General features: G+C 45.6%; 1 protein-coding gene across 1 annotated transcript; it reads left to right on the top strand.

The window, feature by feature from the left end:
* Nucleotides 1-321: 321 nt before the first annotated feature.
* LOC104507533 (aldose reductase-like) lies at nt 322-9,096 on the top strand (the record flags this gene model as incomplete). The annotated part of the gene is made up of 9 exons (XM_010148852.1): nt 322-489; nt 1,011-1,127; nt 2,479-2,556; nt 2,941-3,058; nt 6,528-6,639; nt 6,776-6,857; nt 7,385-7,468; nt 8,228-8,310; nt 9,054-9,096. Coding segments are annotated over 9 exons (885 nt in total), but the record flags the coding sequence as incomplete, so codon positions are not given.
* Between the last annotated feature and the right edge of the window lie 2,543 nt (nt 9,097-11,639).

Raw genomic sequence — 11,639 nt, forward strand, 5'->3', positions numbered from 1 at the left:
CCTGAAGCTGCCGGGGCGGCTCTGCTGGGGAGGGCGGTGGGGGAGTGAGGAGGCCTCGGCCCTGCACAGGCTCCCTCCAGCCCTGCCTGGAGGGGGGGACACGGGGACGGCTGGAGGCTGGCTTTGAGCTCAGGAGCCTATACCCGAGATGCGTACAGACCTAGGAGTGCTGCCGGGAAAACCTGGGGCCTTTTTATTGATGTCGTTTACTTAACTTTAATTGGGGGGTTGCCTTAGGTGGGGTAGTTTTCTTCATTTTATCTTGCTAGGAAAAAGGTCTTTCATCTGTATTGATTAGAGTTTCTTGGGTGTTTTTGTTAGTCCCCACCAGGGAAAGTAACAGCTGCAGTGATGGCTGCCATCGATGCTGGGTACCGCCACTTGGACTGTGCCTACGTGTACCAGAACGAGAAGGAAGTCGGGGATGGGATCCAGCAGAAAATCAAGGAAGGCGTTGTGAAACGAGAGGATCTCTTCGTTGTCAGTAAGGTAGGCATCTGGTGGTATAGGATCCCAGGAGACACCTGTCTTTTCCTAGTGACTCCCCAGTACGTTACTTTACTGCTCTGTGGTGCAGCGTGGAACAGTGCAGAACATCACTTAGGCCACTCCTGTGACGAGCTTCCTGCTTTGCTTCATCCTATATGGAGAATTGTGCAGGGTATGTACCACTGACATGAGTGGTGCTTTGGACTTTTCCTGGTAGAAAGTTATGCTGTCCTCTTTTATGTGCTATCTGACCTTCTAGTAGATGATCTTTAAATGAAGTCTTAATTAATGGAACCATACTATGTGTCCTGTCTGCCGTGACAGTTGTGTGCTGCCACTTGACATCTTACCCTCAGTGCTGTGGGCCTGCCTTGCTCACAGAGTAGGCCCCATCTGCTGAGTATTAGGATGGCCTAGTTCCACCTCACCTTCTAAAGGGGACAGCACCCTCCTGACCAGAACAGAAGGGTTCCAAGCGCTTTAACCCAGGAGCTCACTGTGTGCCTTGGCTTTTTCTCTAGCTGTGGTGCACGTTTCATGACAAGCCTCTGGTGAAGGGAGCCTGCCAGAAGACTCTTGCCGACCTGAAACTGGATTACCTGGATCTCTACCTCATCCATTGGCCTCTTGGTTTTAAGGTACAGTAGTGGCAGTGCACTTGGCTTTCCCTCCTGTGACTGGCAGTTTTGAAGAGCTAGATGGCTTTACAGCCCTGTAGTTGTTCCAACTGACACAGATCATAATGTCTGTGTACCAGCCCTCTTCTGGTGCTCGGCTTCACTCAGGCCATGTAAGCCAGGCAGTTGATCCCTACCTCTGAGGTTCCTGCTTGCACAGTGTCCTCTGTCCTCTTGATCCTGTAAGAGATAGACCTTGAACTCGGGGTGGGTTTCCCTGCTGCAAGCAGGAGTTGCATTGCTCTCCTTTTGATTATTGCCCGTGTGTTGTCTTCTATAAATCTGAAGCTCAGCTGACAATGATGTGGTTCCCCCTTTGTGGGAAGGAGGGCTGTGCTTTCCTGCCTGACAGAAATGCTTTCCTCTGCATGCTACAGAATCACAGAACAAGCAAATGTTTGTCTTCCATTTCTGTCTTTAATCACTGAGTCCTTGATACAGTACAGACTGAGCTGACATTTGCTGTAGGAGCTTTAGTGTTCTGCACACCTTGGATTTCAAAAAGTGAAGCTCTAATTCCTAACTGTTACTGACTGCATGCAAAGGAACTGATGTCTCCGTTTGAATGTTTCTAAGTTCAGGCTTTATGTTAGAGCTTGATGAAAATCTTCTTTCTGCTTGCTGCTTCTGAGATCACCTGCTTTGCATAGCATCTGTATTTTACAAACCAGTTTAGTATGGAGAAAGCTAGCAGAGAAAAGATATGTTGCACTGGAATAATGTGTGAGTAGCAAACAGCTGGCATGAATGAAGTTGATACCTGGCATGTAGTCCTAACTGGGACACAGACTGTTTTAACATTCCCTGTGCCAGCAACTTAGACAATGAGTCTCTCTGGGGAAGACCAATCAGCAGATCTGGTCTGATACACACTGAACACGTTCCAGGTCCTAAGTGGGTCCCTATTACACATTTTAATAAAGCACTCCATTATGTCCACTTTAGAACTATGTATTTTTGTAATACGGAAAATAAACTTATAAACTGGCTATAATTCTACAAGTGGGGAGTTTTACATTTCACCCTGTTTATTTTGGTGAGCCACAGGATATTGTGTCCAGCAGAAATACCTGTCCTTATGGGGATAGCTGCTGGCAAAAATGCTGTAATTCCGTGCGAAAGCAAAAGAGCGAAGGTGTTACCTACACTGAGGAGTGTAGGTAACAAGCGTTAGGATTATTACCTGACACATGCATAGATAATAAGTATTAGTATGTCCTGCACTAGGAGTTTGTGGTATCGTGGTCTTCAGCTGGTGTTAACCTAACTTCCCACCAAAGGGTGTTTAAGGCATTTTCTTTCTCACGGACAGGCAGGAGAGGAGCTGTTTCCCACAGATGACAAAGGCATGTCAATACCCAGCAACACAGATATTCTACACACGTGGGAGGTAAGCTCAGCCACAGCAGGAGAGTCTCTCCTTCAGTCCTCAGATTTCCTTGTTTTCATGACCTTCAGCAGTCTAAATTGTCTCATGGATGCAGAGCTACTGGGAAGGAGTCACTGGTATGATAGTGTGGTGTTGTGTATCATTGTTCTCCACTTCTAACTTGCTGTGAATTTTCATAATGGCGAAGAATATGTCTTTGAGCCTTGAAGTGGGAGATGTGGCACAAATATACTAGTGCTCTGTTTTTACTTCAGATGTGAACTCTGCAAATCAAAATGCTTATGTGCTTCCCATGAAGGAAACAAACCATGTCAGAAAGAATGTGTTGTTCAGGCCCTGTCGTTTATATTATACAAGATGCTGACTGTGGTCCCCTTTTGTTAGGCCATGGAAGAGCTGGTGGATGCTGGTCTGGTAAAAGCCATTGGCATCTCCAACTTCAACCATGAGCAGATTGAAAGAATCTTGAACAAGCCAGGGCTGAAGCACAAGCCTCGCGAAAAAACCCCAACCCTGCCAATAACCAGGTAAGCTGCAAAGTGACTGCAGGTGAATGTTAAGGGTTGGGTTTTTTGTTTGTTTTTCAAGTATTATTAAGATCTTATTATGAAATCATCTTACAGGAAGAGAATGGAATAGACACAGCATGTTCTCTCAATCCTATCCTTTACTGGATGCACCAAGTGCTGTTTTTTTATGGACTTCCTGCACTACTACTTGAAAGTTTTGCGAGGAGCAATGAAGGAATGCTTTTATTTTGGGGCATGGGGGACTGAGATTTGCTTTAAAGTGCCTTGCTATAGGGTAAGACGGTGCATATATATATGAGGACCTTTAGTGTATGTCTCTGAGGCAGAAACGTCATTCACTTCTCCATTCAGTCAATTCTTCTGTGGAGAGACCAGTTGGTATTGCTGATGACTGAGGGAACTGAAGAAGAACATGCTTTATGAACAGATTACAGACTAGGTGAGGGTTGGGGGGGACAGGGGAAATAAAGTTGCAAGGTAGGCCTTCTAGAAGTATTCAAGTATATAGGCAGCACTTGGATAAAATCTTTGGAAAATTCAGATGGCAGGAGACCTTGGAAGATGATCTGCTGTAATTTAGAGCTCAGAGCAGCATCAGCTGCAAGATCAGGCCAAGTTGCCCAGGGTTTTATCCATCTTGAAAACCTGCAGGGATGGGGACATCGCAGCCTCCCTAGGCAGTGTGCTGCACTCCCTGAGCCCTTGCCTTGGGCCTGCGGGAGAGGGAGGGAGTTTTCTTACAGCCAGTCTCAACTTTTGTTTCAACTCACGCCTGCGGTCTCTCTGCCTCCCACCATGGACCACTGAAAAGCTTGGCTTGTCTATGTATGACCTTCTCTTAGCTACTGAAAAGCTGCTGCTGGGAGCCCTGAAGCCTTTCCTTCTCCAGGCTGAACAAGCCCAGTTCCCTCAGCATGTTCCAGTACCTCCCCATACAGCAGGCTCCCCAGCTGTCCTGGTGGCCCTGGGACAAACTGCCCTGAAATTAGCAATCTTTGGTTGAGGGAGCTGAGAATGGGGGTAAAACTAGACACAGTATTATAAAGGTGGTCTGACAGGTGCTGAGCAGAGGGTGATGATCCCTTCCAACAACGTCCTGGCTGCATTCCTAAAGCCGGGGGGCCCTTACTGGCTCACGTTTAGCTTGGCCTGCTGTGGCCCACGGGTTGTTTCTAGCAGAGTGGCGCTGCAGGCAGTCAGGCTCCAGCCTATGTTATTGCCAGGGGCTTTTCCTTCCCAGCTGTAGGGCTTTGTGTGCAGGTTTTTCTTGACATGTTCTTCCTGCCTGAGTGGTCCCTCTGAGGTGACGGTCCTTCCCCAGTTTGGCATCACCTGGAAACTTGACAAGGTTATAGCTTGGCGCAGGTGGTTGACTAGGACAGGTCCCAGGGTAGACCCCTGACTGGGGGTCTGTCTAGACTTGTCCTTGGTTTTTTTGGGTGTTTGAAGGACTGCAGTCAGTTCTTGATGTTGGATTACAAGAATTGGTTGATTTATTTTGGTAGCTTGAGCATATGTACTGAAAAGTGACTTCTAACACCTTTTTTAAAAACCTAGTATGATTTTGGTCTGGAAGCCTGTTCAACATATAGGCAAGTTATAATTCTCAATTGTGTATTTTCCTTATCAGGCCCAGTGAACTTTCAGGATACTTCACAGAGGGCCTGTGATATCTTTCAACATCTGCCACACCTCACCGCCACTATCGCTGTAGTTGATGATTACCCTTGTCTCTTGCATAGAGGTCACTGACCTTCTGTCTCTCCCACACTTACATGTTTCCAAGCTCTGTGATTACTACAATCAAGTTAAGCTCAGAGCAATGGGTCTCTGGTCTCTGTCCTTCAAAACTTACTGTTTCTGAAGCAATGCTTGCGAGTCTGATAGCTTGTCTGTTAACACTTAACAGTTGGCCTAATAGTGATAGTGCTTCCTGCAAACACTTTCTCTATGCAGGTGTTTCGCGTGTAGTCCAGTAATGTCATGTATTTGGTGTCACTTCTAGCTTTAATTTGAATGCAGTCAGTATGTACATCTGTTTCATTCATGGTAAGGAATTAATTTGAGGTAGTAATTATATTACAGTGGTACTAGTATTTAGTTCAGTGAAGAAATTTGACTCTCAAGTGCTTGATCATTATTGCACAGTGTGGATTGCAACAGTTTGAGATACTTTTCACCCTCATCCAAACTTAAGACTAGATAATGTAGCTCAGAAGTCTTTCCCCTTAAGTGCCAGCGGGCAGGTAAGGATGACTTTGCCTCTTTTGTATTGCCTAAATTCTACATATTGAAAAGTTGAAAATAAGCAACTCTACCAGATACTCATAGTCTTTTGTAGCTCTAGTTCTGGAGCTGCTGAAGCAAAACAAGTATGTACAATCTGTCCCAAAAACTGAGTAATATGTCATGTTTAATATTCCAACATGTTCCAGAAGGTAAACAGCCACGCAGGCTTCTGATAACAGCAAGCAGCTGAACCATGAATGAAGTACTCAAGGCTGTAAACTGATCCCATATTTCAGTCTCTTGCTCTACCTGCCAGTAGCACAGGTTTCCAGGGACTTCCCTCGGAATGCAGCAGCAGGCTGCGGAGGGCTTGAATGACAGTGTGGTCAGAAAGGGTCTTGAAAGTCATACTCCTTGGTGTGGAACTATCCTGAAAGCATCGAGTGTTCACTGTAAGCACACATGCCTCTACAGAAGGTTTGCAGTGGGCAGTCAGCTGGCAGTCTCAGATCTGTAGCAGTTACCCAGTCTCACTGTTTGCAGGCTGGAGGTGTCAGTGTGAGTGGGTCTTGATGTCTTCTGCTGAAAAAGTCATACTCCTTGGTTTGGAACTATCCTGAAAGCATTGAGTGTTCACTGTAAGCACACATGCCTCTACAGAAGGTTTGCAGTGGGCAGTCAGCTGGCAGTCTCAGATCTGTAGCAGTTACCCAGTCTCACTGTTGGCAGGCTGGAGGTGTCAGTGTGAGTGTTCACACAAAGCAGAAAACCAAATCGGACAATCCTGGTATTGAAGTTAACATGGTATCTGTAACACAAACCCCACACCACATCAGGGCATGTTTAATTAGGGATGCAAAGAGAACTTTGTACTCGCTGGTCTGCTATCTTACTGTTATGATTTTATAGTTTGCTTATTGCATGTGCTTTACTGAACTGTCCTGTTTAAGTAATTATGTAGCTGGTGATGCCATATGTCAGAGATTACATGGATCAGCAGAGCTCTAAGGAGTGGTGTTACAGTCCTTGGACCCTTCGCTGCAAGAACTACTATAAATAGTAGAAAGGGAGCAGAGGCATACAGAAAAAGGCTGCATAATACTGTACAGAGACTAAGTTAAAACTGAAATCAGCCTTTGATTTGATTTAAAAACTAATCCCTGGAACATGTTAAAGCAATTAAACTACTGTCAATCCCTGTGTTCCTGTGTTGGCAGGTCGAATGCCATCCATACCTTACCCAGGAGAAGCTGATCAAGTATTGTCAGTCCAAAGGGATTGCTGTGACGGCCTACAGCCCGCTCGGCTCTCCTGACAGACCATGGTAAATCTTTGGTGTGAATTATTATGCTTGAAACTTGAAGACTAGAAGTGCACCATTAACTAATCATCTAGGTACAAATTTCTGTTAGGTTGGATCTGTGGAGGTTTCTTGCCACTGATTTCTCTTCTCTGTGTAGGGCAAAGCCAGAGGATCCTTCCCTTCTGGATGACCCCAAGATCAAAGAGATTGCAGCCAAGCACAACAAAACCCCAGCACAGGTACGTGGGTGCTGGACAGTGGGTACACCTTCCTGTAACACAGTGTAAAGGGCAGGCTGGCTCTTCAGTCCCTGGCAGCTGTGGCGCTCTCTGCACTGATACGTAGTGGTGCAGCTTTGCTTACTGTGTGGCCTTCGGTCCATGCTGGTAAGGACTCTGATCATCAACAAGAAACACATTCTTGACCCATCTTCAGATGCTGTTGTGTTTCCACCTTCCCACCTCCAGTCCTGGTGCAGGGAAGTGAACCCCTCTTTGTAGAGCCTACTAAAAGTCTGAGTGGGAAAGAAAGGAGCGAGGTATTACTGAACTGAATAGGAAAGGTGGTTTGTGTGGGGCTCTACTACTTCTGTACTTGCGCTTCAAAAAGTGCTGCTTGGAATTTGGGTGTGATTTGAAATGCAGCTCTGCAGAAATAGGTTAATTCTGTTGAACTGTGTAGTTCACAGCCAATAACTGTTGGAATGGGCTCGGCTTGCTGGAGAACAAAAGCCACCCTCTCTGACTCCGTGATATGCCTCTTGCAGGTTCTCATTCGGTTCCACATCCAGAGAAACGTGATTGTGATTCCCAAGTCTGTCACTCCCCAGCGCATTGTGGAGAACTTCAAGGTGAGGCATGAGGAGTGACCGGGGTGCTGCCCTTCCAGGATGGCACATGTCTGCCTTCCCCTGCACAGTGAGCACCGGCCCTTTGTCAGCCTTCCTCCCAACTCCTCCTCGGGCAAGAGGAGCAGGGTTTTTCTGTGTGCTTATTTATGGTGTATCAAGGGCTAAACTTGAAGGTTACAGTTGGAGAGCAGGAACCAAGCATTTTGAAACAGTATGCTGATCATAGCAGTCACGTTGTGATGTGTTCTGTTCTGTCATGTGGATGAGTCAGCTGACAGCTTGCTTGGGGCCCACCACACAAGGCTGAGATAGGGCAAGCACTGTGAGGAAAACAGGCCATAAGCCATGTTCCTTCACTATAAATTCAGTGTCCTTGACCGAAACCAGTGTGAGGAAGTTTGAAGACCTTTAGTTACGTAAGTTGGAATATGAAAGTCTTGTAGATGTCCCTTTGGAATCGGACAGAAAGGTGAAACTTCCACAGATGGAGGATGGAGATGTTCTGCATCACTAAGTGCTCTCCAAGCTTCTTAAAACAACTGGCACATGTAACTGCAACTTGAGGCTTTTGTGAATTCCTCACTCCCCAACTCCAGCTAGTGGAGTCTCAAGAATCCAGAAAGCTGCTGTTTTCCTTTCCCTCCCTTGTGAATCACTCTTCTGACCAGCACCCCTACTACACTGCGGACTCCTTCTTTAATTTGGTGTATGTTGTTTGATCTGTTCAGAGAGGTGATTTCCAGCTGTTTCTGTTGTTAGGTGTTTGACTTCGAACTGACTAAAGAGGAGATGGCGACGATTCTCAGCTTTAACAGAAACTGGAGAGTCTGTGCCATGAGCACGTAAGTGGCAGTGGTTTGTCTTTCCAAGCTGTTACCAGTATGTCGTAGTTTTGTATGTGAAGCTGCAGATACAGACTTGGTTGACATTCAGGATATACTCAGTTTCCAGAGGGGGGTCATCCTCAAAATAACCCTTCAGAATAAGATCTTTAAACTTTATGAACTGAATTGTGATGAACATAAAGCAAACTTCACGTGAATTTGAATTCAGTCTCAAAGAGACTTCTTTATATTTGGAATTCCAACAGGAGGGTTCTCATTCCGAACTTTAGTTTTCTCCATGTTGGAGAAAAGAGTATGATGCAGACTAAAATTCTTGAATAACTTTGTCTGTCTGCCGTGACACTTAAGGATAATATAAAAACTGGCTCTGTGTTATTCAGGGGTGGCTGGGAAAGTGGGTGCTTATTCAAAAACTGTGAGGATTTGCCATTTGGAATCCTAAAGCCAGATACAAAGTCTTTGTTGGAAGGCAGCTAAAAGGGTCTTCCTAGCAGTAAACAGTAAAACCTTGACTTGGTCGTTCACAAAGCATCTGGGTTGTGTCACAATGCTCAGAGGCTGAACAAAAGGCACTCAGAATCCTTCTGTTCACAAATGCAGTGTGTCACCAAGGAAGACAGAAAGGAATTGCTTTTATTCAGCTCAGCTGGTCCTTTGGTGGCTCTTTGCTGTGGTTACAGCTGCATGCAGTATTTATTTTTTTAGGCATGAGATAACATTCCCTCTTTGATTTCCTTCAGGTGCAAAACTCACAAGGACTACCCTTTTGATGCGGAATACTGAAGATTGTTTCCTGCCTTTCTCCAGGCTTCAGACAAGCTTCTGCTGTTGCCTACGAGTTGTCTACACAGCTTTCTCACTGCATCACAGCCCCCCCCCTTTTTTTTTTTCTTTTTCTCTCTCTTCCCCCCCCTACAAAGATGCCATATATGTACTTGGAGACTTTGTTTTTGTTTTCTTTTTGGAAGAAGGAAATGCTAAAAGGGCTCAGAAGAGCACACTGTGTGCCTAACTGCGTGCCTGGAATTGGTAAGCAGAAAACATTGAGGAAGTTTGAACTAGCAGTCACTTTCATTTTGGAATACTGTGAATTGGAGCTAGTGACTGTTGTTGTTGTCTGGAAGGACCAGGATATGGCAGATCTCACATAATTAATGTGAGGTCTGCTCTTTTCTGATTACTTTTGGGGTTGGATTTGTTTCTTTTTGTAACACTCCACTTTTTTTTTTTTTCTCTAATTGGAAGTACAAGTTGATTTCTAAGTACAGCAGTTTCTACATGGGTAGCTCTTGAAGTGTGTAGGTCCTGGTTTCTTGGTGATATAAAAGCTGGTTTTTGCTTATAATAAAATAGTTTCATTACTGTGTGTAATGAGATGGTTATTTCAGCAGTGCTCTAATGTAGTAGCTGTATTGTAGTATCTGTATTGTATCAGCTGTCTCTAGAGATGACACAAAAGCCAGGAAAATTACTGTCCCCCAAGAAATCATCTGGTGTTGATGCACTGATTACTTGAGCCACTCTTTAAATAGAGCTGGCTTGATATATCTGACAGCTATTACACTCATGTTTAATTTGGTCTTTATTTTTGTGCTGGGTTCAGTCAGGAAAGAGTTAACTCTCTTTACCATGGCTGCTAGGAAGCTGTTCCTGGATGCAGAGAGCAGCACTGACCAGGTCTCAGCTGGCGCTGGGCAATGCCTGCACTGAATTCAAGGTCTTTCTCCCCTTCTGACCCTGCAGCTGTGTTCACAGCTCTGCTGTCTGGCTACAGGCAGTGTAGGGACACACAGTTCAGGCACCTGACCCCAACTGACCAGGGGAGTATTTCATTCCATAATACGTCATGCTGGGGGCAGAGGCGAGGAGGGGGTCCGGGAGCCATTACTCCTCCCTTACTCTCTCTCATTCACTCCCACACACTTGCTGACAGTCTCCTGACTCCTGCGTTAGCTGCTTTGCTGACTCCTGTGCTGGCTCCTTCGGGAGGGAGTTGGTGGGTGTGTTTAGTTTTCCCAGTCGTGCTATTGCTGAGGGGGTTCGCTTGGAATCTGCTGTGACAGCTCTCGGGCTGCAACTCTTGGGCTCTCTGGCTCTGACTCTCACTTCTCAGCATCTGGTTGTGCATTGGTCAGTGGGTGGTGAGCAATTGTAACGTGTTTTCTATTTTAATTATTATTGTTATTGGTATATATTAATTTAGATTTAATTAGTAAGTAGATCTTATCTCAATTTTACAAGCTTCCTTATTTCTTTTCCCTCTGATTCTTCCCCTCCACTGGAGGAGGGGAGGGGGATTTGTGAGAGCAGCTTCATGGTATTTTGCTAGCCGGAGTTAAACCACAATAATTTTACTGAAGTGATAGTATAATTGTGGCTAGTAGAAGACTTATTTCATTTAAGTCATCAAGCCTGCCCAGAGTCCTGTGGGATTATTTAAGTAAGCCAGAGGGAACTTGCCCTTTCTGGGCAGGCAGCACGTGATGCAGGAAAGGCTGCTGTGCTGATACTCAACCATCTGCCAACAAGGTAAAAACGAGCTTCCAAGAAACTTCTGTCATGAGGTAGCGCATCAGAATCTTACTGTTCTGTTTGGGGAGGGCAGAAGAGTCGACTTAAACCCAGATTTTCAGGTGTGTGTGTGTCCCTTGGGGTGTTCATGGCTTTCACAGCACTTGCGGGTAATGGTTTTAAAGTAGTGGCCTTCGGAGAGCCGCGTAAGACCATTCAGGAGGTGCGTTTGGAAGAAGAGTGGCCAGCCTTGGGGTGATTGTGTGTTTGTAAGTTGTTCTTCCGAGGTCTGAGTTGGTCTCGAGTGTGAGCTGGCTGCTGAGGGAGGCTGCGTAGGCCTGGCAGAAAGAGGGTCAGTTCTGAACAGATGGAAGAGGGGAGAGACCGGAACTGATAATGCGTGACCACCTCGAGGGGTAGATGTAAGGTAGGACTGTGATTCCAGAACTGCATAGCAGAAGGGGAACTTGGCTAGCTTAACGTGCCCTGTGAATGCAGCTGTTCTCAGGCTGTTTGTAAAGTAGGTGGTTTGTTTCCTGCAACTGATAAAAAGGTACTAGTAATTAATCACTTTTCCTTCTGATAAATACTAGCCATTATATTGAGAACACAGATTTTGTGTGTGTGTTATCTTCAAATGCTGCTTTTTAAATCTTTCCACTGTTGCTGAGGCCAGACTTCACGTGCAGCGTGTTTTCGGTCAGAATAACTTAGAATAGGCTGAACAGCCAAGGTGGAGTTAAGTCGCAGTGCGAGAATCAGTGTCTGGCTCTAAGCAGTGTTCTCTTCTAACGCTGACTCTCCTGACGTTAATG

The sequence above is a fragment of the Eurypyga helias genome, unplaced genomic scaffold (genome assembly GCF_000690775.1).
Source record: "Eurypyga helias isolate BGI_N326 unplaced genomic scaffold, ASM69077v1 scaffold7143, whole genome shotgun sequence".
NCBI classification, from domain to species: domain Eukaryota; kingdom Metazoa; phylum Chordata; class Aves; order Eurypygiformes; family Eurypygidae; genus Eurypyga; species Eurypyga helias.